Source organism: Miniopterus schreibersii, assembly GCF_964146895.1.
Source record: "Miniopterus schreibersii genome assembly, chromosome: 16".
Lineage (NCBI taxonomy): Eukaryota > Metazoa > Chordata > Mammalia > Chiroptera > Miniopteridae > Miniopterus > Miniopterus schreibersii.
In genome coordinates, this window is record NC_138116.1 from 11,812,196 (window position 1) to 11,840,141 (window position 27,946).

The following is a 27,946-nucleotide window of genomic DNA, read 5'->3' on the forward strand; positions in this document are numbered from 1 at the left end:
GGAATGTTTTCTCAATTCTCATTTTTATTTCTGTTGGGCTTTCCTCCAGAGGCAAGGATTTTCTGGGAGCGGAACAGGCTCCGGAGATGCCTGGCGGCAGCCTCAGCACAGTCTCCTGGGGACGCTGCCAGGTGAAGCGTGTTTCATAATTGCCAGTCACAGGATGCAGATGGTGCCTGAGTGGCCGCGTCTTGCACAACAGAGAGAGAGAGCCTGTGCCTCGGGGACCGAGGTGGGGGGCTTTGTGCTTTATAAGAAAACCCGAATGATGACAGAGGTGCCATTGGTTGCATTTTCCCTCCTCTTTGAAGGAAAAAATTTTTTTTCATGCCCATCAGGTGGCACTTAGCACGTGATCCTCTCTGAGGATCAGCCCTCAGCTGTCAGAGCTCTAGGGATCAATTCTAGGCTGCTCACCGAGCAGCCGGCTCCACTCTCAGACTATGCTCTGTGGCTTAGCTGAGCCCACCTCTCGGGTCGTGTCACAGAACCTCCAGAAGCCAAGAGAGTGGGCCTCCGGCTCCCAAGCAAGGTTCTCAGCTCCCCTTGCAAAGAGAAGGCTAGGAATGGACGCTAAGATGTGCACAGAGCCCTCCCACCCCAGCGATGAGAATCCTCCCCCACCTTCTCCATGGGAGAGACCTCACCACCTGGCCCTGAGTAAGTCTAACATTATATTATAAAAATCTCTAAATAACTCACATGAACTCCCCACTGCCATCCCACCCGTGGGCATGTTCAAGATGTCAGAAACAACGGACCCAGTTCCTGCAGCCCAAAGCACTTAGACAGTTGTGTTTTTCCCCTTGTCATGGCCTCAGATGTAAGGCAGCAGATCGAGGCTCTCCAAATACACGCGTGCACACACACATGCACACAGCCCACCCTTCAGAGTACCTTCCTGCGTTTCTTGGTAGTGCAGGCCACCCACCGAGGTTAGTACTGGGTTAACGTGGTCCTGGGCTGGCGAGGAGACTTGGGAGTCATCCGTCAGTCCAGTTCTCCACGGTCCCCATTCCTGAATGGTACTGTAAGGAAGCTTCCCGGGACAGGGAGAAGCTTTGAGAGTAGAGGAACTCGTTGGCAGCGTTCAGGTGTGGAGAGGGCGGCTTCCTCTCACACACCGCGGGGAGGCCTCGCTCCCTCGGGAAGGTGGCCGGGGGCCCCCGCTCCCGGCCCTGAGACTGGGAGAGCTGATTGTAGACGCTGAAGTGGGTGTTTCCTGGCGGCTGGGCGCCCTGAGCGGAGATGGTGGGCAGCCGAGGCATCATAGTGGTGGCGGTGAAGTGCGTGGGGAAGGACTGGTAAGGCACAGTCTCCATGGTCTGAACGCTGTAGCTGGTGTACGGCGAGACTGACGTCCACATGTTACAGCTCAGGGGGGGTGGCGGCAAGTCGTCCACCCCAGACACGCCGGCAATCTCAGGCCCTGAACCCGAGTACATACAGGCTTCCCTGGGGGTCACCTCACTGCAGTAGGAGGGGCTCAGCATCTGTTGGTCGTAGGGAGGGGGAGAGCGGAAGTAATGATCCTCCCCCACCGCAGAGGGAGCTTCCAGGTAGGAGCGCTTGCAGGGTAGGTCCAGGTGGCGGGCACTATCTGCTGGGAGACAAAGAAACCTTCTGGAAGAGCTGTCTCCACCAGCCCAGGGGTCAGAGTACCCAGCTGGAGGCCAGGACAGCCTACCTTTGTCATTCTGGGCCCGTCCTTGCCCCGTGTTGCCATGGCACTCCCAAAACCACTTTAATCAGGGGCAGCTTTCATAAAGTGGCAGCAGCCAAGAAATGGTAAGACTGTGGGTCTTGCCCACAGGCCACGGGGACACTACATCACCAGGCCCTGAGTGATGTGTTTAGCCAGGAGGCCCACAGCTTTGATCCTTTGCCTTGACTCTCGGGGATGGGAAGAGTCCTTAACGTGTGCTGGCATTCTTAGACTAGACCCACCCTGGCCAAGGAAAGTAGACACAACTGCCAGACCAAACCAGGCCCAGAGGCCACATCCATCTGAATTAGCCAGAAAATTAAAGCCGCAACGCCTCTGCCTCGATCCTCAGGTCCAAGGAAGGCCTTAGGAAGCCAAAGCTACTTGCAGGCACATTCCTGTTGCTTTCAGAAGAGGAAATAAACCCTACACATGTTCAAAGACGTCCCATCAAATTGTCATTACACAGATTCCAATAGAGCATTGTTTATGAAGTTAAGGAATGGGTAGGCTAATACGTGGAAGGTGACGTGTGCTTTTGCGCCTAAAGCTATGTGTGTGTCTTTCAACCTCCCCAACCGTGAGGGCTGGACTGTCTGGAGTGGCGCAGGCCCCCTGGGATCCAGGGATGACCCAGGCCCCGGGACTTGGGCAGCAGCCCGCTCCACAAACTTAAAAGCACTTGTCCAGCGGCTTATCTCGGCTTCCCTCCTTTTTTCTCCAGGGATTCATCCTGGGAGCCGTGTGTACACGGGGCAGGGTGGCCTGGAGGAGTGGGCAGGTTTGAAGGCCTGCGCCCACCTCTGCCCATGTGGAGGCACCTTCCTTGATGAGACACACGCCCCCTCTCTCGCCCAGCTCTCTTCTTCATCCCTCACTCATGCCTCCTCTCCATCTTCAGATTCCTCCTTTCTCTCAAGAGCACTAAGCTCTTAACCTTGGAATGTGGCCCAGTCACTCTAAATCAGGAGTGAGCAAACTTTTTCTGCAAAGGGCCAAATTGTAAATATTTTAGGCTCTGTGGGCCATGTGGAATCTGTCGCAACTACAGGAGGTCTTTGAATAATGTTGTTTCATTCAACATGATTTCATTATGACGTTGATGAGGAAAAGTAATCAGTTCTGGGCCAGGGCCACTGTGTGTGGGGTTGGCTCGCTCTCCCCATGTCCCTGTGCGCTTCCTCCCGGGGCTCCAGTCCCCCCCACGCCTCAGAGGTGCGCACGGTAGTTAGATGGTCGTGTCTAAATCGTCCCAGCCTGAGTGAGTGTCTGTGTGTGTGGCCCTGCGATGGAGGGGCGTCCTGTCCAGGGTGGGGTCCCGCCGTGCGCCCTGAGCTGCCGGGATAGGCTCCGGCCACCTGCCACCCTGAACTGGAATAAGCGGGTTGGAAAACCATTCTCTCACTAGTTTTTATTCATCTTTCTTAAATGTATGTATAGCTCACATTTATTTCCGTGTTTAATATTGATGTGTTTGGGGGTCTTTATTTAGAAGTTTGGTGATGTTTTCATGACCAGAAATATGCTGTGGGAACTGAGCTCTTGTTTATATCAATTAGCCTGTGGTAACACTGGTTTCCTTATGCTTAGTGTTGCTTGATGTCGCAGAGCCTGTCGACGACATTTAAGTGAGGACTTGCTGTGCTCAGCTCTGCTGTCGTCACATGAGGTAAGTAAATATGAATGGCTGTGCTCCAATAAAGCTTTATTTACAGATACTAAAATTTGAATTTCATATAATGTTCACGCATCATGAAATAGTCTTTTGATTTTTTTCGACTATTTAAAAATATAAAAACCATTTTGTATGGCTCACAGGCCAAAACAAAAATAGGCAACAGGCCAAATTTAGTCCAAGGGCCTCAGTTTGCCAGCGCCTGGTCTAGGTCATTAGTTCTAATGGGACTAAGTTCTAGGTGGAAGCTCTGCCTGGCTGGGCTCTAGGAGTTGGACGGAGAGAACATTCTGAATTGCAAGCAAAAGTCCCCAAACTCATTCCCAAGAAAATCTCAGTGACCCTGTGAAGTCGTCGTGTGTAATAACACTAATTAGCCCTAGTTTATAGATGAAGGAACCAGGACCTGGTTCCAGGCACAACCGTGCTGGTTCTAGCTCAGGCTCCACTTCACACAGAAGCCGGCACACACGGCGCTGAGGCCTGTGGTCCTGGCCCCAGCCTACACCCACAATAGCTCATCTCCACTCTCAAAAAGCCTCTGCAGATCCTGGTGTGAGGGGGCAGAGAGCCTGTAGTCATGTCTCTAGGTTATCCCTGTGCTAGGATTGAGGTGGCTTTGAGAAATGACGACCCCAATCCAAAAACCTCTGGGCTGTGGCCCCTCAGCCTCCTCCCGTGTTCGGGGGCACAGCCCAGCTGGTTTCGGGCTGTCTGCCCACCCTGTTCTCAAAAAAGTGGCTGCAGAGCAACACCTGGAACTGGGGAGGGTCTCAGTGTCTGGGGATACCAAGGCCACAAGCTGTCTATGAGGATTCAGGAGGCTGCATTAAAAGCAAGAGCCAACATCCCTGCACTGAGCCTGGCCATGATCCCTCACCCTTCAGGCTTGCTCTCCCAGGCCACACGTGTGTGTGTGTGTGTGTGTGTGTGTGTGTGTGTGTGTGTGTCTGTCTGCCCATGCTCCCGTGTGTAGTGGGGAGTGTCTGCCAGGAGAGCTTCACCCCTCCTCCGACCCTCTAGGGCTTCTAGTCCAGGAGAGCTACCTCGTCTTTTCAGGCAGTGGTAGAAGAGGCTGGAGTCCCTCTGGGATGGGAAGGTGTTGAGGGGAAGGTCCTGTGGCTCTGCTGCAGCAAACTGCACGTGGGCCCCGTTCTCATACTGGTAGTGCTGGAGCGCCTGGTGCGGGCCGTGCAGGGGGCTGACGTCAGGCTTGGCCGCGAGCTGCGTGGAGACCAGCCTCTGCCTCATGATGCTTTTGGAGATCACCGGGTACTCTTTGCTGGAGCAGCGGGGAGGATAGTCAGAGCGAGACAGGAGAAGAGTGAAGGTACTTCGAGGTTTACCGAGTCCCAGTGCCTGAACCCAGCCTGCCCATCCCACCCCCGAGGGGGGCCCCACCTCTGCAGCCGGGCCACACGCAGGTCACTGTCGTCACTGCCCCGGAATCCCTTGGCAAAAGGGTTGTTCTCGATTTTCAGCTGTGTGATCTGTCAGGAGAGGACGCCGGGTAGCTGCTGGGGTAGAGGCCTGCGCTGGCCTCTGGCCCTCCTCCCCCACCCCAGGCACATTCAGAACTCATCGCAGGGTCTGGTCTGGACAATCACACACCCCAGCCCTGGGCTGGCCAGGAGTCTTGCTGGGTCCTCCTTGGCCTCACCATTCACAGGTTTCTGAGGTCCCCACCCTGGGCCTGCCCCAGCCTCACTGCCTCTGAAGCTGCACCTCTCGCCACCCTGTGGTGCCAGCATAAATGCTGCATGGTGTCGGGGGGGGGGGGGGGGGAACAGCAGCTGTACCTTGTGATTCTGGTAGGAGGTCACGGAGATGAAGGAAGTCTCTGGAAACACGTGGGTGCAGAAGGCTGTGTTTTTGGAGCCAAAAGCGTTGTTCTCATCTGCCTTCACAATGTGTAGCCGTGGCTGGTACTTGTGCATGGAGTTGAGGATGATCTGGAAGATAAGGGTCTTGTTCTGAGCTTCAGGTCCTCACCCCCTGGCCCTTGGCCTCTTTCAGCTGGCCCTAGACTGGCTTTCATCTCCTAAAAGCCCAGGTCCCAGCACCTGACTACAGGGACTGAGCCCAGGAAGTTCCTGAAGTTCCCATGTGAAGAACCAGGCCCCTGGGCCCCAAGCTCAACCCCCACAGCCCCTACTTGGCCTCTCTGCTCCAGCACCAATGCCTGACCCCAGGACCTCCCTCATGTTAGATGACTTCACTGTGGCAATGGAGAGCTTAGCAGCTTAAAGTCCCCAGTGAACTCAGCACAGTGTAATAGGTGGAATTCCGAGTTATAGGCAAAAATCCAGAGTGCCACAGACTCACTGTCTGACCTCAGACAAGTCACTGGACGTCTCTGAGCCTCAGTTTTTGTATCTATAAAATGGTATCATAATGCATAACTTACCTCCCTCAGGTTTTCCCCTCCAGATTGACTGTTCCCCTTGCCTCTCCCTCTTTTCTCCCACCTCTTTGCCCTATTGACCCCCTCCCTACTGCTTATGTGTGACCTACCTTCCCTAGAAATGCCCAAAGTGGGGGCTCAGCCCCCTCCTCACATTTGTCAGCAACAAAAGCAGCTTCTCAGCCCAGAAGTCTGTGGAATGGGGGAGGGAGGGAGCTAAGGAGAATGGTGCACTCTGACCTTTGTCATCTAGTCACTCCTTTGTTCATTCCTTCTCAGCTTTCACAGAGGCCTGCTGAGGGTAGCTGGGAGACTCAGCAGTATCCTGTCCTGAGACCTGCCCAAGGCCACTCACAGCCTAGAGGGAAGCTCCATCCCTGGCTGGAGTTCAAGGTACCAAGGTAGGAGACAAGCAAAGTGTTGAAATAACGCCAGAGGAATAATGCCAAAGGAGGCCAAAGGCCCCAGCATGCCGGGGGCGGGGCGGTGGGTCACCCTGATGGCCAAAGCTTATGAAAGAGCCCAGGAGGCGTGGCCCGGTGCCCCGGGAGTAACACACAGTAGTGGCTGCTCCAAACCTGCTTCGTTCGGCTGTGCCCCACGGTAGCGGCTGCATCATGTGCCATTAAAATGTATTTTTTATCGTTGACATTTGCCAGACACACTCCCCATTGGAGGCAGGACCAGGAATTTGGGGCATTTTATCAGCACGGCTGCTTTTGTTAACCCTTTGGCTCCTGTCCTGGCTAGGCTAGGCTGGCCCTCAGGTCCCAGTCCCCTCTGAGTTCCTGTCTCTCCTTTCTCTCCACCTGGTGCTGAAGCTTTGTGAAAGACTTCACCTTTGAGTTACCAGAGTGCACAGAGAAGGGCCAGGGCCAGGCTCTCCCATGGGAAGTGGGCAGAAGCCTTAGTCTGGGGAGGCTCTACTCTTGTCACCTCCTGGGACAGGGACAGCCCAGAGCACAGGTTTGGCTGAGGAAGTAGGTGGCCAGGAGCTGGGCTGTGGGCTCTGGCCTTCCCTGGGTTCCTTGGTTTTGACCAAGTAGCTCTGTCCATCAGGAACTAGCTTTTCTGCCTCTGCACCGGCTATTACCCCTTAGCCCTCAGTGACAAACCTCTGGACCCTCTTGGGACAAGTACAGAGCTTCCCAAACCCCAAGCCAGGTCCTGTAGCTGGAGACCCACTGCCCGCTGGGGCCTGCTGGACAAGAAACACACAGTGAGACTGAGGACACAAGTCGTGCAGGGACAGCCCTGGTTCATACTCTGAACTGTCTCTTACGGGGTTTGGGGACAGCCTCCTCCCTGTCTCCATCTACTTCCTCTCCATTTCACCTGTGACACATCTGGTCAGGTCACTCCCTGCTTAGAACCTTGTGGCTCATCCAGGAAGACCATCCATTGCTTGAGAGCAGGGCCCTTTGTATTTCCTCCTCTTGCCTCCATGTCCCCCCACACTCCTGCCAGGATTTAGGGCTCAATAAATGTCTTCTCATCATAATTCCACCTTTGATGGTTCCCTCTTGCCCCTTGGGATAAAGGCCAGACTCCGTAGCCCATTAGACAAAGTCCTCGATTGTCAAATGCATCTTCTACGGAAGGGAACTAGACAGGCTGATGGGGATCCTGGGAAGAGAGAAACTGCCAGACTTGCAAGGGCAGGTAGGAGCCACTGGGGGTGCGGGGGTTGCAACTCCAGCCACAGAGGGCCTAGAAGCTTCTATGGATCTCTGCAAGTCCTGAGCAAAGCTCTTCCCCTCCAGTCGTCAGAGTCCCATCTATAAAGTGAGGCTTTCAACTAAGTGGTCCCCAAATACCCTCCTGACTCTGACAGTCTGGAACTTGGACAGGTGTCTGGAAGGCAGTCCCATCCATTGAACCGACGCAGATATAAATTGGAGCCTCAGTTCCATCGCCCCGGAGAATGTGAAACGAACTCAGTGACTCGTGCACCTGGCTTCACTCGGAAGTTCCTCCGGCATCACGTTAAACTGCTTTGCCAGAATCTCACATTTTTATTTGTTGCCGAGGATATTAGGCCAAATGGGCCAGCCACGTCAACAAACCCCACTACACGGCTGGTCTCGTCATCAGCGCTGTTTTATAGAAATGGGATTCATTATGTTCTGGCTGCGATTCAGAAGCCTGTTCTATTTTAACAACTGCGATAGCGCCAAACATTCATCTCCTCAAGAGATCGCCGTGGCAAGTTCGGCCAGTGAGGCCCAGATTTATCTATGTTAGCAACATGGAACATTGGGGCGCGGAGGGGCAGACCTTGGAGATCTTTCTAGTCCAACCTCCTCATTTTGCAGATGAGGACCAGGAGGCCTGTGGTGGGGATGTGACTTGCCCAAGGACACCCAGCTGGTTGGAGACAGGATCCTGAGAAGATTCCAGATGGCCTCAGAGAGAGTACACACTGCTCTTGACAAGCTCAGTAAGTGCAGTTGACCCTTGAGCAACACGGCACGAACTGCACAGATCCACTTAGACATGGATTTTTTTTTCAGTTGACAAAGCGGTTCAAACGGTATTGTTCAGGGGCAGCAAGCCAGGGGCCCAGAAACTTTCCTGCCTTCTCTCCCAGTCCCAGCAATAAGAGCCAGTGTTTACTGAGCATATCCTGTGTGCCAGGCCCGGTGCTGAGTATTCTACACACATCGTACAATTCATCTTTACAACATCCCTGTACAGTAGGTGATATTATTAGCCCCATTTCATCAGAGGCTCAGGTGGGTCAAATCATTTGCCTAACCTCAGACCGCCAATGGGAGCAGACCCAGACTTGGTACTAATTTTTGAGCCTGAGCTCCTACCTCTCCCTGGCTGGTGAGGGCCAGGCCTGATCTGAAGTCATGTGGGGCATCTATCTGTATGTCCCAAAGCCCCCAGCAAGGGCTCAGCACATTGTCAGGGCTCAGCAAATAGAGGAGGGAAAGAGGGAGAGCAATAGCTCTGGGTCCCCACTGTCAAGTTAACAGCATAAGCTTTGGGGGGATGCCACCCCTGGTGGAAGAGGTACCTTCTCTGTCTAAATAGCACCCCCTTTAGCTGGTCCAGTCATTCACTTACCGCTGACCAGCACCCACTTTTTGCCAGACACAGTGCCAGGCACTAGGCCATCCTGGTGATTAAAAACCTCATGGTTTCCTATTTCATGGGAAGTCACACAGACATCCGACATCGAGCAAAAATCAGTGGTGAGAAAATGCAGTGGAATAAAGTCTGCATTTATAGTAGTAACAAGATGAAATACCAAATGAGAAAGGCCTAAGACCTTAGGAAGAAAACGTGAATACACTTTCGGAGACAAAAAGCAGACTCCAGCAAAGAGAAAGGCATTCCTACCAGTTTTCCTAAGTAAATTGATCATTTATACCGAGTCTAATAAATACAGGGAAAGGGGAGGCCAAAGGGGGTAAAAGGGGGCCAAATATATGGTGACGGAAGGAGACAAGACTTTGGGTGGTGAGCACACAGTGGAGTATACAGATGTGGTGTTATAAAGCTGTACACCTGAAACTCCTATGATGTCATTAAACCAGTTAGCCCAAGAAACTTAATTAAAATAAATAAATAAAAATAAGCTTCATTCTTAACACTGCAAGCTTACCCTAACGTTCATTTGAAAAAATACACAAGTCTAGCCCAGAGAACTGGAAAAGAAAAGCAGTGAGGAGAGCAGCCCTGCCAGGCACTAAAACCTATTACAAAGCCTCAGCAGTTAAGGCCCTGGCACCTGAACAGACACAGATTCGCCTGGGGATTTGTCTCCTGAAATAAGCATCTAAAGCAGGGAGGAGAGAGCACTAGTCAATTACTTGGTGTCGGGACAACTGGACAGCTCTCTAGAAAAGAATAAAAAAGTTGGATTCACACCTCCTATCAAATGCCAGAACAAATTCCAAAAGAATCATTGGTTTAAATGTAAAAATAAATCCATAAAACACTAAAAGAAAACAGAAGAAAATTCCCTTGTAAGTAAGAAGTGGGTAAGGGCTTTCGATGACTCACAATGCAGACTGTGTAAGGAAAAGACCAGCGCATTCGATGAAAGACTCCTGTGCAGGAAAACCACTACAGCAAAATCCCGAGACAAGGGACAGACTGGGAAACATATGTGCAACTCATATCACAGAGAGGAGCCAAGTCTTCCCGATTCACAAGAGCTCCTAGAACTGATAAGCAATCAAAAATCTAAGAAAAAAATGAGCCAAGGGTAAGGATAGCAGTTCACAGAGGAGGAAATACATATAAAAAAAGATGCCTAACCTCGCTCATAAAAAAGGAAATACAAATTAAAACTAAAATTGATATCTACATTTCACCCACCAGACTGGCAAAAACTTTTCTCTCCCACTGTGTCGGTGAGGCCACAGCGACGGCGGGAATATACATCAGTGTAACTCCAATGGAGGGCAGAATTACAAATGACAAATCCAAATACCCTTTGAACGGGCACTTTACTGCACAGATATAGTTGGCACAGGCATATAGTGCCACATGCACAAGCTTAATCAAAAGAGCAAAAATAGGGGAAAACACGTCCCTCTGTAAGGCCTGGCTGCATAATTTATGGAACAATCACATGGTGAAATTCTATGCGGCTGTGAAAAAAGGAATGTGACGCTCTGTACAATTGGCACGATCGCCATGATATGCTGGGGTGACAGCAAGGTGCAAAAACAGTGTTTGTGGTGTGCCATCATTCGTGTCCAAAGGAAGGGAGCTGGGATTCTGTATCTGCTTGTACAGGCGGAAAGAAACGCTGAAAAGATCAGTAACATTGGTTACTCGTCGCTGGGACTGGATGAAACTAAGTGGATGGGGGACCTGCATCTCGTTGTAGACATTTCGGTTTATTCCTGGTTTATTTTTAAACCATGTGACTGTATTTTCTATTCCAAAACAAATGTGACAGGTAAGTATACAATTGTCACTGTGGTAAAGACTAGGACAGAAAGGTGCTGGGGGCTCTGAGAGCCCTGAGGGGGCCCTGGCCTGTGGCCCTGAGGAGTGGCATTTGAGCTGGGATCCCAAGCTCAGGAGCAACTAGCTAGGTGAACAGGCCTGTGGCCGGAGGAGGAAGCAGTACATGGAGGGGACTGTGCCCATGGTACTTTGTGGCCAAGGAGCTGCAGCCCCCACCCCCAGCCCGGGATGAACTCGGCCTCTGGAACAGACTCGAAAGTCAAGTTCATGTCAGAAATCATAAACTGACCCTGCCCTCAGGGATCCGGGGGGCCCTCCCCACGCGCTGCCGGGGGACCGCCCTACCCAGCGAGGCCTGCACTTCCCAAGCAGCGGCCCTCCCGCCCGCGGAGCCTGCTGGGCACAGGTCCGGGCAAGCAGGAAGGAACGGCGGGCACACGGCCCGCACAGCCAGCAGAACCGTAGAAGTGGAGCCCAAAGGGGGCTGGAAGGCAGCTCGCCCCGCCCCAGCCCCCTGATCCTTTGTGCCCCTGCCGCCTGCCCTGCCCTTGGCCTTGGGCTTTCCTCCAGAACCCAGGGGTCGCACCCAGGACCGACCCCTCAGGAACAGAGGTCTTTCCCGGACTCACAGCAAAAACCCACAAGGTGTTTTCTAGTCAGAACCCAGTTCCTTTCGGAGCATGTGGCCATGTGGTCTGAGGGCTCCCTGCTCCAGAGCCCCTGCCTGCCACGCAGGACAGGCTGCCGGGCCCCAGCTCACCTGAACCGTGGACCCTTCTCCTGGGGGAAGGCTGCAGAGGGGAGGCAGCAGCTAAACGAAGTCCCTGAGGTACTGTGAGAAAAGTCCAAAGTCCATTTGGCTGGAGAAAGGTACTTGAGGTTTGAAAGTTTGTGGGGAAAATTGAAAATGTGGAGGTGAATTAGGCAGAAGAAAGGGCTTGTTGGGGGCAAGTTCACAGTATGAGATGGCGCTTTCCCAGGCTCTTGCACTGAGAAGCCAAGAAGGGTGACCTGGCCACCCCCTGGTCACCACTCCCATGGGCACAGGCCAAGGAGCAGAAAGCCAAGGTCCAAATGGGCCACTCTGCCCCGACGTGTCTAGGAAGTTAGCCCATCCTCCACAGCCCTCGCCCGCATGGCCAAAGGCTGCTCCCTCCCCAGGGGTGCTCCAGACAGCTGAAGAGAGGACAGCTCGAGCCCTGGGTACAGAAAGACAGGTGAAGCTGAAAGAGTGCTGGAGCTGAAGTCAGAAAGCATGGGTCCAAGCACTGCTCCCAGCTCCTGAGACAATCACCTCATCTCCCTGAGCCCTGCCACCCGTAGGGGGTGTTAGAACCAATAAACTGCACCTGCTGGGTACATGTGGGGATGGGAAGAAGGAAGATGCTCTGCATCCCAACCCTCTGGAGAGAAAGCCCAGTTACTTAGTGTGGGGAATATCCCTATTGCCAAGGGGAGGTGAGCCCCAGGCAGGCATGGCAATGTAGCCAGGGGCAGCCCAAAATCACTAGCCTATCAAGCAGCCCCACTGGCCCAGACCCAAGACTATATGCAGGCTTAGTGCAAAGCCCTATGGACCCCCACAGAGTCAACAAAGATGCAAGCCAGGCTGGAAAACCCTCCTGCTGGGCTACCAAGGCTAAGTCTGTCTCCCTCTCCTAAAAATCCCAGCTTTTCAGCCATTTGACTCCCTCCCCTTCCACTTCCTGCAGAAGGTAGGAAGGTAGAAGAGTCCTCTCAGGCATCTCTGCAGCTGGGAAGGCTCATGGCAAGCTGTGCATCCAAAATGCTCACCAGAGTTTTGATTCCTGGGTCCCCTGGCCAGTCACCCAAAGATTCAACTCCTGCCAAGCTCTGTGCTCACCCCAGGGGTCTGTTTCCGGGGATCCACATGTGTGTGTGGTTGTGGACAGAGCCGAGCCTCTCAGCTAGGTTCCCAGTCTACACTGCAGAAGCCCAGGCTGGTGCCTCAGCCTGACCAGAGGCCAGGAGGAGCTGGCTGGGAGCAAAGTGTTGGCCAGGACGGTGCCCAGGAAGACCTGGAAGGCCCCTCTCCCCTCAGCTATAAGGCCCTGTGCTCTGGGAGGCAGGGGCTTGGCTGACCCTTTCTATGGGATCGCTGGCTTGTCTCTGCCCCCACGACAGGTTGGGGCCACAGGAGCACATCCCACTGTGCACACCTGCACGTCTCTGCCACACGCCCAACAGCACCTGCTGCCCTGCATGGGAAGAGCCCGTGCTGCTCGCAAAACAGATAAGTCAAGAGTTAGTTATGTTAGCTAAGCATTCTCCTAGTTGCTTGTTTATGGGTCACCGACTCAGAAGAGAATGCAACAGACTGAGAAAATCAAAACGAAGAGCTGCTTGCTAGTTACATACGGGTCAATCAGAACCGCAGCACTGTTGGCATTTTCCATGGGGAACTATGATTCACAGAATTCTGATTTGCACGCAGATCACCAGAATGAGGCATAAAAGAGGCGCATACCTGCCTGCACACCCCACCGCGGCTTCCCCACCACCCTGCACACCTGAGCGCTAGGTGTGCAGCCTGCTAACTGCATGGAGGAGCCTCTAGTGCACCGGCGCCCCCCACCCCCACCCCCACCCTGCACTTCCAGGGTAACCATGGGTAGCCTAGAGGGATAGGGCCTGTGCCCTGGCACATAATACCCCAGACTTCAGTTTGCCCCACACACTTGAGCTAAAAATTTCCACATAAAAAGTTTTTTGTGGGCCTGCCAGGGCCAGATGGCGAAAGAATAAGCTTTAGCAGCCTGGATGGGGCGTCAACAGCAGCATCCGCAGGGCTTCAGAATCTCTCTTGCGAGAGCCAGGTCCCAGGCAAGGCCAGGAAGGAGCTGCCAGGGAGCCAGGGCGAGGCCTCCCGTCCAGAGGGCAGGCGGCTGCCAGGCCAAGCAGGCGGACACGCCAAAGAGGCTCCAGACTCACTGCGACTCCTTCTCAAGAAGGTTGACTTGTCTTATGCCCCAGCAAGGCCTAATTGGGGGAGACCGAAGCTGGGAGATCCAACCCATCATCGCTGTCATTGTTGTCATAATTGCCTTTTGTTTAGAGCCTCCTGTGCGCAGGGTGCTCCATGCATATTCTCCATTTAATTCTCACAACCAGGAAAAGTGCATGTGGTCATCTTCCCTCTAAACTAGACAAGGAAACTAAAATTCCCAAAGGCTAAGAAACTCACCCAAAGTCACCCAGCCAGTCAGTGCTAAGGGAAGGCTGTGGAGCGGTGGGACTGGGACCCTGCTCTCCTGCTGCAAACCGGCCTGACAAGTGCTGAAGCCTAGAGCTGGGTCCACAGAGCGGGTTCTCCGGGTCCCCACCCACCCATCCACCTGCAGCGCTGCCCAGGACTCGCCCTCGAGCCCAGGTTGTCCCTTCTTACGTGGCCGAAGGGGTCCAGGTGGTTGTTTGTCAGCTTCAGCTTCTGGAAGGAGACCAGCTGCCGCATCCAGTGGGCCCCGGTGGCAGGAGAATCCGGGTGGACATAGAGCCTTCCTGGCATGGCGGGCTCAGCCTTCCCTGCCACCATCCTGCCAACAGAGCAATCGGGCCACAGCAGGAGATCACCCTGGGGTCTGGGAAGCCCAGAGTCTCTGTCCCCTCTCTGAGAGCAAATCCCCACAGACCTGAAGAGAAAAAATCAATGCTGGTCCTATCACACTGACAATTTAGGACTTTGTGGGTAGCAGGAGGGACAGAAGAGAGAGTGAAAGAGAAAGGGAGATTACAGAGAAATGCCATTACTTACTACAAGGAGTGGGGCGAACCACAAATGTATTATGGGGAGATTTAAGCAGCACTTACCTGTGTTACATAGACAATTTAGAAATGTTACAAATTATATTGTTTGGAGGGAGCTTCTCAGGGGACCTAGACAACTTTCAGCTTGCTTGCCCCCAAAACAATGCTTGCCCCAAAGAAATTCATTGGTAACTGTTCCCTCAGCCAGGGCCTGCGCTGAGTGCGAATCCAGCCACCGAATCCACCTAGCCTCTGCGGGCCCCACGAACCACCCACCGTGGAGCCCACATCCCGGGGCTGCGGATTCATTTGATCCCTTGCTCTCCTTGAGTGCTGTCCTGGGCTCTGGGGGCAGAGAGGGCACCAAGGAGGTGGTCTCAGGAAATAGAGCCCATTGTTTATTTACCCAGCCCCAGTCTGGTTTTGCCCTTCAACCCAGCCCTTGCCAAAGGGTCCCACCATCCAACTACCGGGCAGAGGCCCACTGACTCTGAGTGGTGGACACACACTGCAGCCAGACAAAGAGGGAGTGAGTGGAGGAACAGGAGAGACGCCACAGAGCAGGCAGCTGGACCCCCCGGAAAACAGCTCCCGTCCTCCCCACGAAGCACTGCCAGAGCCTAAATCCTGGGGTGGGTGTTCACCTGTCACCCACAGCCCTGTCACCAAGCCTGTTTGTCCACAGCTCTGGGGAGAGCACAGACCCTGAAGTCCACCAAACACCCAAACACTGCAGCTCAGTGCAGCCCCAGCCCGCCTGCAGCAGGTGTGCAGACATCTGCTGACCCCCCCGGCTACAGATCTGGACAGTCACTTGGACTAACTGGGGAGTCCATGGAGCAAACATCAGGTGGCGAGGGGGGTGGTGAATGGAAAGAGCAGCGGAGGGAAGGCAGGTAACGTGAGGGCCCCAGGTTCTTACCATTTGTTGTCACAGAACTTGTAGCGGTGGTCATCCGCAGGAACGATGTCAATCAGCAGGATATACTTGGTCTTGGGGTTCATGCCCGTGACTTTTACCTTGTAGCTGGGGAACATCCTCCTGGGGGAAGCCACAGGGTGAGGCGGAGGCATGGACAGAGCACCAGGGAAGAGGGCACAGAGTGAGCAAGGGTGCAGAAGGCCTGAGGGGCACTGCCCCTATAGCAAGAGGTCGTGGCACCAGTCAGAGCTGTGTGACCTTGTGTAAGTCACTTCACTCCCTGGCCTCAGCCCCCCTACACAAGGAGAGGGGTGCACTGCCACATTGGGGGCCAGAGCAGAAGACCTGGATGTCCCCATCAGCCACCTCTGTAATTAATGAGATGTTTCCTCGAGTCATGTTTCTGTGGAAACCCTCAGGCCCCAAACCAACTTGCAGGAGAACAGGAGAGTTCTGCTAGGTCTTTGGATTCCATTGGTGTGTTTAGCAGAAATGTTAACCCTGTGGGCACCTGGACCTGGCTTGCCCATGCTAACTGGGCACCAGGGGAAGTCAGTCCAGGAGCCTCCTAGAGCACAGCATGGATTCTGGAACCACTGTGCCATGGTCCACAGCCTGGCCCGCCATGGATAAGCTGGGAAGCCTTGGGCAACTAGCTCGGCTCTCTCTCTGCCTCGGTTTCCTCATCTCTAAGATGTGGATATTACTGTGTATCTCATGGGTTGCTGTATGGATTAAATGAACCCATGTATGACAATTACATGGACCCTACCGTGCTCCTCTCTCCACAAACCAGTGGGATGACCTACCTCTAAGAAAATGGATTCACCAAGAGACAAAGTTTCCCAGCCCCTGCAGCCCTTGCTGAGACTTTCCAGGATCCTGAAGCTCAAAGAACATTCTAGAGCAGAGCTTCCCCAGACCCCCTGGCACACACACACATAAGACAGGATGTACGCACACCCGCAGGGCACAGCCCCGTCCCCTGGCCACCAGGTCCCCAGCACTGGACTTCCCCAGAGGGGCAGACAGAGCCTCCTCACAGTTGTCTCAGATATCCCATCCCTCCTAGATGATCTGCCACAAAAGTGTTCCCTGAGAGAGGCAGGATCCAAACCTAAGTGAAGACATGAAGGGCCACCAGAGCCAAGTCCCCTGAGCTGGGAGCGTGCTAACCTGTCCCCTCCAGGAAAGCCATCAGGTGGTCCTCTGACTCTCACTAAGCTGAGACAGTCCAGGGACCCTCAAGAGAAGCTGTCCTGGACACCTCAGACGGATGGCTGGAGTCGCCCATTCTGTCAACAGGGGCACCAGCTTACCTGGACAGGGCAAGGCTTCCAGAAGGGGTCAAGAGTTCCATAAGCCGGCAGACCCCACAGCAAGCCCAAGCCAGGACCCTGAGGTGGGGGGTTCCATTCCCCTCCCTAGCCCGGCGGCCTGTGCCCCCTTCTCGCTGGAGGAGAGGCGGCGGGAGCGCGGCGGCGGGGTGTGGGAGGTGTGTGCCCATGTGGAGGCACAAGTGCATATGATTGAGCGGAGGCGCAGTGCGCCTGCGCGCATGTGTGCGTGCCTGGAGGCAGGAGGGAAGTTCTAGCTGCAAGTCTAGGGACTTATAAACCGTGTGGAAGAATTTGTCTCAGATGTCAATTGAAAGCATTTTCAAATGTCCACCCCACCCCCTCCCCAGGAATGGGGGAAGCGAGAGGGCTCAGGAACCCAATCCTGCCTCCTGCTTGCCAGCCCCCGCCTGGCCTGGGGGCACAGCTGGAGCCCGCACCACCCTCTTTCCTGGCCCAGCCTCTCCCCTGGTGGGCCTAACGCTGAGAGAGGGAGGCAGCAGCTGCTCACCTCCCCACCTCCCCGGGGGAGGGCCAAGCACCCCGTCCTTTCCAGGCCACCATTTTGTAACCGCCACGGAAACAGCCACAAAATGGGGCAGCCCTGGCCGCGCGTGGCCGCCTAGTACCAGGGCCCCGCACGTGGCCGGGGGCTCCTGTGATCACTCCAGGCGGGCACGGCAGAGGGCGGACACGGCTTCCCCCAGGCTAGTGCCCACAAAGGAGGCCGCAAGAGTAGGCTCGCTGCGGCTTCAGCAGTCTTCATCACCCGGCCGAGGGGCCGGGGCCCTTCCTCCCGCGTCTGCCCCCCACTGCGCTCCTGCCAGCGGCGCAGGGGCCAGGCTGGCTCGGGGTTCAGCCGGCCAGCCCAGCCTGCGCCGGGCCTCCAAGGCGGGGCGCTGGTGTCCTGTGACTGGGCTTCTAGGAACTGCCTGCAGACCAGATCCCTGCCGGTGCCTGTCTTGGGGAGGTCTGTGGGTGCTGGGGCAGGGAAGGAGGGCGTCTCTCCGCCTCTGCCTCCCCGCTCACCGATGCCCCTCTCTTAGGCAGGATATCTGGTCTGAACGGGGGTTCAGAAGTCCTGGAGAGGCTCCCCTGGGACTCTGAGCTCCAGCCCTCCATGGAGACTGTCTCCTCTCCGCAGGTCCCTTTGGTGCCCGCCTCTGGGCCCTGGGGCGCACACCCAGGACCAGGCACAACCGCATCCCCTCTGGGGGCTCCAGAAGGAGGGAGGCTGCCCGGTGTGGGGAACCGGCTGAGTGTGAGGGTGAAACACCCCCCACCCACCCCGCAGGCTGCTGCCCAAGCGGAGCATCTGCCCCTGGCCCCCGAAGTGGCTCGAGTCGGAGCCCAGAGGCGGTGCGGGAGGCGCCGCAGGTGGGCTGCGCTCGGCCGGAGCGCTGGGCCTGGGGCCTGACTTCCTCCCGGCGCCCCTGCACCGAAAGGTCCTTCTGCTGAAACAGATGAAACGGTGGAGTGAGATGTATATTGTCTCTGTGATTTAGGACGTAAAATATACCTGAAAGCCAACACCTACGGCGGAGATGAGCACCTGGGCGTGGGGAGGGGGGTGATGACTCTGACGGCCGTGCCCACGCAGCCGCCCACCGGCGCCGCGAGTCCAGCCCTGGCTGGGGTCCCCCACCCTGCGCGCCCCACCCCCACCCTCTCGCGGCGCCCCTGCGCCCTTCCCGCGCGCCCCGCGGGCCTGCTCTCTGGGCGCCCGCCCCGCCCCGCCCCGCGCTCCTGGTGCTGCGCCCCTCGGGCTCGGGGACCCCGGGCGGAGGGCGTCCCGGGCGCACGGAAACGGCCCCGCCGGGGCATAAACAAGCCGCCTGCCCCGCCGGCCTGGGGAGGAGATGAAAGCCGGGGTTTCCTCCTCTGATCACGAGACAGGCTCTGAAAGGGTGCGGGGCTCAGCCTTTATCTACTTCATACTCGGAAATGGCTTTAGAATGAACTGCTAAGATAAGCTGCCTCGGACGGGGCGACGAGAACGGGTTTCGGGCATTTTGATTTTGGCAACAAACCCTTAAATGCAGCCTGAGCGGGAACAGGCGAGTTACAGCTGGGCTCAGAGAGCCGCCAAGTCCAAGCACCGCCGGGGGGCGGGAGCGCGGGCCGAGGGACCGCCGGGCTCTCCCCACCTCTGCGGGGCCCGCGCCTCTCACCGCCGCAGCTCCCACTTCCCGGGGGGCATCGGGCACCCCGGGAGCCGCTACCTGTGTTTTTCCTTGAATGCAGGCGCAAAACCAAACTGAAGGGGTGAGAAGTCTGCAGAGAGGCTGCGAGGGGGAGGTGGTGACTGACGGGCACGCAGGGGGGGCTCGGGCCGGGAATGTTCTGTTTCTTTACCTGGGGGGTGGTTCCCCGGGTGCGTTCACTCTGTGAAAGTCTGTAGAGCCGTACAATTAAGAACTGTTCACTTTTCTGTAGGAATGTTCCACTTCAATAAAATCGACATTAAAAATTACGCACACCCACGAGCGCACGCGCCCCATGCACAGACCCTGGAGCCCAGAGTCTGCAAGGAACGGGCTGCAGACAAAAGGTGGGGGGGGGGGGTCCACAGAAAACCCCACCCATCTTTCTACCCCTAGTATCTGGGCATCTTCAGAAAGAATTCTGGATATGTCGGGAAGAGGCCAGGGCCCAGCAACCGAGGCTGGGTTTGGGGGCTGTTGTAGGACCCAATCTTTTGTAGCCAAATGATTTCTGAGGGCAACGGCACAGCTACATAATTTATTTCCACTTACACACACACACACACACACACACGGAGTTTTCTAATTCACTCAAAGCATTTTTGAGAAATATTTTCCCTGAGGTGGGGGCAGGAGTGAGGGTGTGTGGAATGGATGCTGTTTTGGAAGGTCAGTTGCTTCTCTTAGATTCTTTTTTTAAAAGACATTTCCTTCTGATAGACTTTTGCTTTCAGAAAATACTTTAGAAAGAGATCAAAGCCCTCTCTCCCCAACCCACTTTCCCAGTGTCTTCAACCCTTACTTCTCTTATCAGCCGCGCCACTGAGCTCTGACGCTCTGTATACAGAGCGAGGGCAATTGGCTTTGAAGGCCCGGATTAGGCCAGGCCAAATCCCTGCCTCAGAAAAACAAACAATACAGGTTCAACAGGAGTTCTCATCGGTAGTTCATTTTTCAAGCGCAAATTCACTGTCACTAACACAAGCAACATTGAACCCAACAGGCTCTGAAGGCTGATAGTGGAGATTTATCTGGTGGCATAACCGTGACCTAGGAGTAGAGCAGTCAGACGGTTAGGAAATTTTCATTTTGGGGAGGTTTATATTTAAATTTTTGTGGAGCTCACTTTTATCTGTGTTTGGGAGAAAAATGCAGTTTCTCACATGGATCAAGCTTGGCAGGGATGTCAGGAGGCAGAGGAAGGGGTCTGTTCTCTGCAGTCAGCAGCAGGAATCTTCCAGTCTCTGGGGCCTGAGAGGGACCTGGCCACCTCTTATCCCGGACATCAGGGGCTCCTGAGCATTCAGAAATTGATGTGCCACGCTGTGGTTGGCATTTTATTCGCCAGATCAAATTGTTTGAGAATTCAAACTCGCTCTCGTGGCCTTCAGACCTTCAAAGGCAAGAGGCCAGAGGCTTGTGACCCGTGGACTCAAACTGACTTGAGAACATTCTGTTCCCTCTTCTCCAGGACCCGCCCTTCCATCATCCAGACAACAGTTATCACGCCCCTCACCAGCCAGGGCCTCCAGGGCAGAGCAACACCCCCGTTCAAAACACTGAACTGGCCCTATAAATAAGCAACCAAGGAGGCTTCTCAAAGTTGGGGTTTTGTTCTGGGGGTGGAGTAGCATCTGCTTGGCCCTTGTAGACCTGGTCATTGCCTAACTCTGCTTCTATCTGCAAGAGCCAAGTGCATTCTTTCTCTGGGGTCAGGGTTTATGTCCAATTCTAACAGTCTAGGAACCTATGAGTCAAGGTTTAGGAGAAGGGTCCAGGTCATCTGCTGAGAAATGGAAGTGCCCAGGAGGGATGCTGGGGGGCATGGACAGGAGGTTGAAGAGCCACAAGCCGCCTCCTGCGGCTGCCCATGAGACAGAGGCAACCGGGGGGAGGGGACACAGGGATCAGAGCAGTGAAAGTGGTCTCTGAAGTCAGTGGGCAGCTATGCAGGAGGGAAAAGGGTCTGTGAGAACTGGGGGAGAGGGAGGAGGCTAGTGACTTTCTCAAGGACTAGACCTGGTTCAAGAATAACTTTCTGCCAGAGAAATGAAAGACTGTGATGAATCCATAATTTGCCGACATCATCACAACCGTTTTTCAGTTATATCATCAGTCTCTGAGGCCCATCTCTAAGCCTTCATTGGGATCAGGCACAACAGTCTGCCTGGAGTGTCACCTCTGGAAGTGTGAGTGTGTTACACGCGCGCTCAGGCACGCATGTGGGGGGGGGAGGACCCAAGCAGATGCAGGAAACCCCACTGAGAAAAATCACACATGCCTTTTGTTCAAAATGGCAGAGGCCAGGCATGCCCAAAGAACACGCTGGCCATTTATTTTCTAGAGACAAGGTTATTTCTGCTGCCTAAAAATGGAAGCTCTGAATCTTCCTCAGTCATAAATCCTTCCATCCACCACAGCAATTGTGAGAAATAAATCCCCCCTCTTCACACCTGTAATCCGCTCAGCAGCTGACCACGCACTGCTCAGGTGATCCCTGGGTTGAGTCTCACCGTGATGGGAAAAGAAAGGGTGGCAGGTAGATCCACAGCCACCATCTGTTTCCCCTAACACCGCTGAGCCACAGGAAGTCTAGGGTCTTGCCCAAGTGCACTCAGCTAGGAGAAGGCAGGGCTTGTGATGCGCGGCCCCTACTGTCCTCAGTGGCCGTCCCTCGTGGCACCTCTGCCAGGCTCCCCTAATGCAATCTTCTTCCCCACCCCCCAAATGCAGCAGACTCAGGCCCTGACATCTAACTGCTCCCTCTTCTTATAGAGAACCTGGGTGGCCAGCCCACTCCCTGACTTAGGCGTGAGGGCAGCCGAGGGCCCAGACCCCCACCTCCAACAAAACAAAAGGAAACCCCACGAGCAAGGCCTGCCAGCACCCCACACGCTGCAAAGCACCAGCTTTTTGTTTCCTTTGAAGAGCCTGAGCCCTTCAACGGAGTTCTCTAAAAAGCAGGGGGGAAACGCTGAGTGGATACCAGACATTTCTCTTAACTATGGTTCCCATTATTAGCATTTGTTACATTAATGTTATAGCTGGTGTTTATTGTGTGCTTACATGTGCAGGAGGTGTGCTGAGTGCTCCCCATACAACTGTCTGAAGAAGGACCTATTATTTTACAGCTGGAGACGAGAGGGGGCAGAGACCCTTGCCTGAGGGTTGCCCAGATGGAAGTAGCTGAGCTGAAACCCAAGCCCCTGCTGCCTGACTCCAGAGTCCTGGCCCCGGATGCCTCGCCATCTTGGTCTTCAGAAAACCCAGGTATGGGCCCTCAGCCAGGCCAAGGGACAGTTTCACACCTAACCTGTCCCCCAAGGATCAAAGTGCAGCGCGAGTGTGTGGAGGAGGTGCAGCGGGGAGGGGGGGCGGGGAGGGGGCTCCTGAACCTGAACTTTCCAGCTTCTGTCTGCAGCCGGCTCCCTTCACCTGGTAGCCGCTCTCCTCGCTGCCCGCTGCCCCCCGCCCGAGACCTGCCCATCGGCCCCCTCTGCATCTTCCTCCGCTCCTCCGGGTTCTCTCCCACAGACACCAGCGCATTTTAAAGATGTTTCCACTTTATAAATCATTCCTCTCTGGCAGCCGCCACAGCTGCTCCCCAAACACCACACACAGGGCCCAAGGCTGCCTGGCCCTGGGGGGGAGGGTGCTGGCAACAGAAAGGGGCGCCCTGGGGATGAGAGACTTGGGGTTCGGCTGATCCCAAAACGTTATGGAAATAGGAAGACGTGTTCCTGTCCCCTTCCTCCACGTGTTGAGGGGCATCTCTAGGTGCCCCATCCGAGCAGCCCTGGGGAATCCTGCAGGTTCCCAGAAGGAGGGCAGAGCAACGCCGGGGCCAAAACCACCGAGCACAGACTGGCAAGGAGACCCTACCTGCACCATTTACACAGTGCTGCCCACCCTCCTCCTTCCCGGGTGCGCTCCCCTGGGGGGAGCCCCCTGCGGTTTCCCAGGCCAGGTCCCGTCAGGACGCGGGGCTAAGGCCAGAGCTGTGCAGGGAACTCCGGTTGCTCCCGAGCCGGAGGCCCACAGGACTTCTTTGGGAGCCCCTGGGGATCCCCGCCGCCCCGCCCGCCGGCCCCCCGCCGGTGGCCCGTCAACCTCGCGGAGCTGACCTGCCCGCCTTGGTGATGATCATCTCCGTGCCCGCCTCGTGGAACTTCTTCCAGAGCTCCTTCTCGTGCAGGCCCACCTTGATGTTCTCGATGGTCTGGGAGGGAGGCAGGGAGGGGCTTGGGTCGGCCGGGCCCGCGGAGCCTCGGGGGGCGCACAGGCCGGGGGCGCGCAAACCCTGCCCGCCCGGGCCGCCTGGGGCTTCCTTCCACGGAATTGTTCCGTGCCGCTGATGAATTTTTTAAAAATGTGATCAGTGGCGGATCCCCGTCCTTCGGAGCTGCACCTGTAGACGGGCCGGCAGAGGACACAACCCTGCCCCCGCAGCGGTAGGGGACCCACGTGCACACGAACGGAAACGCTCCCGGGGCCCGGGCACAGCCGCAGGCCGGAGGGAGGCGCGGGGACCCCCAGGGCCCGGCCCTAGCGGGACGCGCGCCCCCGGACCCTGCGGCACCGCACAGGCCACGGCCCGCGCGCGCACACCGTCGGGTTCCTTGTCATCAGGTCACCCTGTGACCGTGCAGATGAAGTCCCCGCGGCCTCTGAGCCCCGCTCCCGCGCACACCCGGCCGTCCGGGTGGCTCTTCCCGCTCGGTCCCAGGCTTTCGCCCCCACCCCCTCCCGCCTCGCAGGGCCCTTGGAACTGGACACTTCTCCTGGGCTCCCTTCGCTGTCGCCGGGGTCCCCTCCGCCACCTGCCCCAGAGTCGCTCAGAGGGGTCCAAGTGGAGGCAGGACGGAAGCCCCTGCCCAGGGGAGCCCCGCCGAGCAGACAGCGCAGGACGCAGCCAGGTGCCCCAGGAGGCGAGCCCTGCGCGCCGCGGGGGGACTGGCACAGGCGGCCCCGCAGACGGCCGGCGCCGACCTCTGCCCGACGGCGGGCGCGGACCTACCTGCTCGGCGGCGGCGGCGTCGGCCCCGGGGCCCGGGGAGCTGCCGAGCGCGGCTCCGCTGAGGTCGGGCGCGGCCAGCGCGGGCTCAGAGGCGTTGGCGGCGTTGGCCTCGCCGAGCCCGGGGCCCGGGGCCCGAAAGGCCTCCTCGCTCTCCGACAGGCCCTTATCCTGCAGCATCTCCTGCGGGAACAGCACACACCAGTCACATGCCCAGGTCCGTACTGGCCAGAGGCCCCCGTGGTCCTCTCGTGCAGAGCAGGGGGTGGGGGTCGGGGTGTCGTCGGGCAGGGCTGGGGAGGCCGCCCTGGCGCACGTGGACCCCGCCCCCTCCCGAGCTGCGGGAGGGAGAATATGCCAGGGCGGGACCCTCGCCTCCTCCCTCTGGCCTCCTTCTGGGTTCTGGACCTGGGAGGGTCTGCACGCGGCGAGGTCTGCCTGCCCAGGGTGTGGGGCTGTGTGATGAGTAGGTGTGGGGGGGAAGGACCGCCCTCTCGGCATGGCCCCAGCTGTACCCCCACTCGCTCCCTCCTGCCTGGCTCCAGTGGAGCCTAAGGCCTGGGTCTTTTTCAGCTGTTCCCTGGTAACCTGTGGTTAGGCTCAGTTTTGGGCCAGGGCGGACAGGAGAGGAGAACCAGGCCAGGAGGGCAGGACCCAGGCTCCTGGGCTCCACACCTTCAGAAAAGCTGGGCAGCCCCATGTCCCTGCTCACCCATCTGCCTTCACCCACTCAGACAGCAGTCAGGTAGAGACTCAAAGGCTTTTACTCCTGCACCTTCCCACTCCCACAGTCACCTTACGCATCACCCACATTCTCACACCCAGCCACAGCACCCTCCCACAGCCTCCTGGTCCCCCAAGCAGCCCCTCTCCTAAGGCAGGCCCTGAACTCAGCCAGGAGCCTCCCCAGCCTTGACCTCAGTCACACGCACTGGCTTCCTCACACTTTTAGTTCCAAAGGGCTCAGCTCTGGGGCAAGGGACCCAGGCCCTTCCCAGCTAAGGACCAGGCCATTTGGGTGAGTCCCCTTCACAGGCACAGCCTAGTCCTGCCTCAGGGCACAGCCATCCTTCCCAACTGTCTAGGACTATTCACCAGCCTGCCCACGTGCCCGCTGGTCCTGGGCTATCACGCTGAGAGCCCAGCCTGCAAGGACCTGCCTGTCCTGCCTCCATCACGGGTGTTAACCTGAATTATCTCCGCTTCTCCCTCTGCCTCCCTGCGCCTCTCCCTTCTTCTGGGTCTGGGCAAGTGCCGGTGGTGCTTTCTGTATGTCCGGCTGCCTCGCTATATGTGTGTCTGTGGCGGGATGTTCCCCCTTTCTCTTCCTACCCTTTTCTGTTCTCCCCTGGATCCCTCTGAGCATTCCAAAGGCCAGGCCCCTCACCCCTCCTGTCCACTGGCCTCCCCATCCCAGGGCCTAGACATCGGCTCCCAGGGCCTCACAAAGTAAATAAGCCAAGTGCAACAGAGGAGATAAAAAGGGGCCGGGGCCAGTTGGGGCTGGGAAAAGCCCGTAAAGATAAGGCTGACAGCCCCGCTGGTCCCCAGGCCAGGAGCAGCAGGGAGCAAGGCGCACCGCATGGCCAGCGCCCGAACCCGCCTTGGGCCACGTGCGGGGTCGGAGGCTTCCACTCGGAAACCCAGGAGCCCCCCGGGCAAGAGGACGCCGCGTGGCCAGGGTAGTTTCCAGCTCTGGAACAAGGCGCTGGGTTCCACTCTACCTGGTGCCAGCCGGGATGGGCGCCCAAGATCGGCTGCTCCAAGGTGCGGCGGCCCGCGCGGGGCCAGGAGGAGGGGCCGCCTGGCGCGATGCTGCCTTGGCCACTAAGGGACACTTGTCACCCCCGGAGCGGTGCAGCGGCGCCCGCCGGCTCGCACCCGGGGCTCTCCGCCCTGCCGGGTGCGGAGCACATCCGCGGCCCGACTTCCCCGAGGCCAGTCCGCCGCCCCGACTCGGGATGCGGGCTTCCCCGTGCTCTCCTCGGGGTTCAGCTCCTCTCCCGGCCGGGGAGCCGAATCCGTCAGCTCGCCCTCGCTGGGGCGCCCGCTCATTTCCCTCCTTCCCGCCTGGCTGTCCCAGGCGGGGTCCCTGCGGTCGCCTCGGCACAGGCGCAGCGGGTGGGCGCCCAGCCCCGGCCGCCGCGCGCGCTCGCCCCTCTGCGGGACCCTCTGCGGCGCGGCCCGCGGCCCCGCGGCCTTGCTTGCAGCCGCCTCGGTTTCCAAGAGCAGCGCTTTTCTTTTCCCTCCGGATTACTGCGGACATTGTTCTTGCACGGGGGGAATTGTTACATTTTAATTATCTCTGTCGTCAGAGCGGTAGTCTGCTCAGTTCAATAACATTAAGAATATTTATCCTATCACATAGGTTATTGGCACTTTTTATTTTTAGTACTTTATGCTTAAAGTACTGGTCTGGTTTATTAATTCATCATTATTAAACATGGGCCCCTTGCTTTCCTGTCAGTGCTCCGTCATTCTAGGGCCTGGTGTTCTAATAGGTCGTGTCAATCTAGTGTTATTTTAATTTTTACTCTGTGCCCCTAAAATGTTTCCTCAGCCTCTGTTGTTCTTTGTCACAGTTTCGAAAACTTATTTACCATATTTGTAACATCACTGTTCTTAATATTCACCTTAATTTTCTTCGCATCCTTATAACGCTTCCTGTTATTTTGCCTTTATTTGTTTTCTTAGTATTGTTCATAACACTCCAGGTATTCTTCATCACATTGTCACAATATCCTGTTACTTTGCCATTGTTGGTAATGCTACAGGTCTTAATTCACTAGTGATTTTCATCACATCCTTACTTGTTGCTGTTTTGTCATAATCTGTAATATTGCTACAGCTCTTAATAGCCTGGTTATTTTCATCACATTGGTACAATACTTCTCATTACTATACCATTATTTATACTGTTGTTGGGACGATTAATACCTTGGTCATAAATTGTCATATCACTCCAGCAATTTTACTTGCTGTCTTTATTTGTATTACCATTGCTCATAAGATTTGGGTTAATATTTATTTTAATAATTCATTATAGTATCAACAATAAATTATATGATAGTATTCTGTCAATTCTACTAATATTACAATTTCCCTGAATAGTATTTCTTACTCACAGTTCCCCTACATTTTCATCAATTGTTACACTGTTACTATTTCTTATACTATTGCTATTGACTCTAATACATTGGTTCTTATCACATTGTTCCTGTATTTGGAGTTACTTTGTCTATGATTCTTTTAAATTTGTGGTTACAATTTTCACTTGGTTCTGAAAGTGACTATTACTGCATTGTCGTTTTAAAGTCCAGATACTGTATTAGTGAAGCCGCTTAGCCGGTTTCTTTGGTAATTGCTTGCTCACACCCTGATAATTCTTGATCAACCAGCATTATTTACATAAAATGCTCCTTGCTTTAATTTTGCCGATATTCACCGTTCGTAACCCGGCCCTCTTTCACGGCCTTTCCTATTCTGCAAACGCCAATTCCAAGGCTACCGCGGCTTAGCCTTGTTGCTTTGGGGTTGGCTCTGTCGCTTCTATGCTCTTGGGTCCCTAGACCCAACCGCCGGGACTTGGGCCGAGGCGGCAGCCAGACCTGAGGCACTTCTCTCCGCCCTCTCGCCTTCACCGTCCCCGAGGTCTCGGTCTCGTTACTCGCCCCCTTTCCAGCTAATTCTCCCCGACCCCGCAGCTTAACCCTGGGCTCGGGCGGCCCCCGTCCCGCACGCCTGGCTCACCCCGGTCCCCGCCAGAACCCACACTCACCCTAACTGCGCTGCCTCATGCGGAGGCGCCTGCGGCCCGAGTCCACTGCAGGCTCGGGTCCGAGGAACACTGGACAGCCGGGGCTCCGAGTCGGGGCCGCTAGGTCAGGATCCCTCTGCCCGCCGCGCCCTCGAGGCCGGTCACATCCCGGCTCTGGAGCGGGCCCTTGATCTCCGAGGCTGCACTTTGGGGCCTCAGCTCTCTCCT

The 27,946-nt window shown here is 56.0% G+C and overlaps 1 protein-coding gene across 5 annotated transcripts; it reads right to left on the reverse strand.

Moving 5' to 3' along the window:
• Positions 1 to 10: 10 nt before the first annotated feature.
• Positions 11 to 27,935, reverse strand: TBX4 (T-box transcription factor 4). 5 transcript variants are annotated; one of them, XM_081162421.1, is made up of 9 exons: positions 27,740 to 27,921; positions 23,965 to 24,144; positions 23,072 to 23,166; positions 15,407 to 15,526; positions 14,126 to 14,273; positions 5,180 to 5,332; positions 4,782 to 4,870; positions 4,427 to 4,662; positions 11 to 1,600 (listed from the first exon to the last, which is right to left on the reverse strand). In XM_081162421.1, the coding sequence occupies exons 2-9, from the start codon at positions 24,139 to 24,141 to the stop codon at positions 984 to 986; spliced, it is 1,635 nt and encodes a 544-aa protein (XP_081018547.1). In that variant the 5' UTR covers positions 24,142 to 24,144; positions 27,740 to 27,921; the 3' UTR covers positions 11 to 983. The 5 variants fall into 5 exon arrangements, with proteins under 5 accessions (XP_081018547.1, XP_081018545.1, XP_081018546.1 ...); XM_081162419.1 differs by lacking the exon at positions 27,740 to 27,921 and adding an exon at positions 24,370 to 24,391; XM_081162420.1 differs by having other exon boundaries at positions 665 to 1,603; positions 27,740 to 27,935.
• Positions 27,936 to 27,946: the final 11 nt, after the last annotated feature.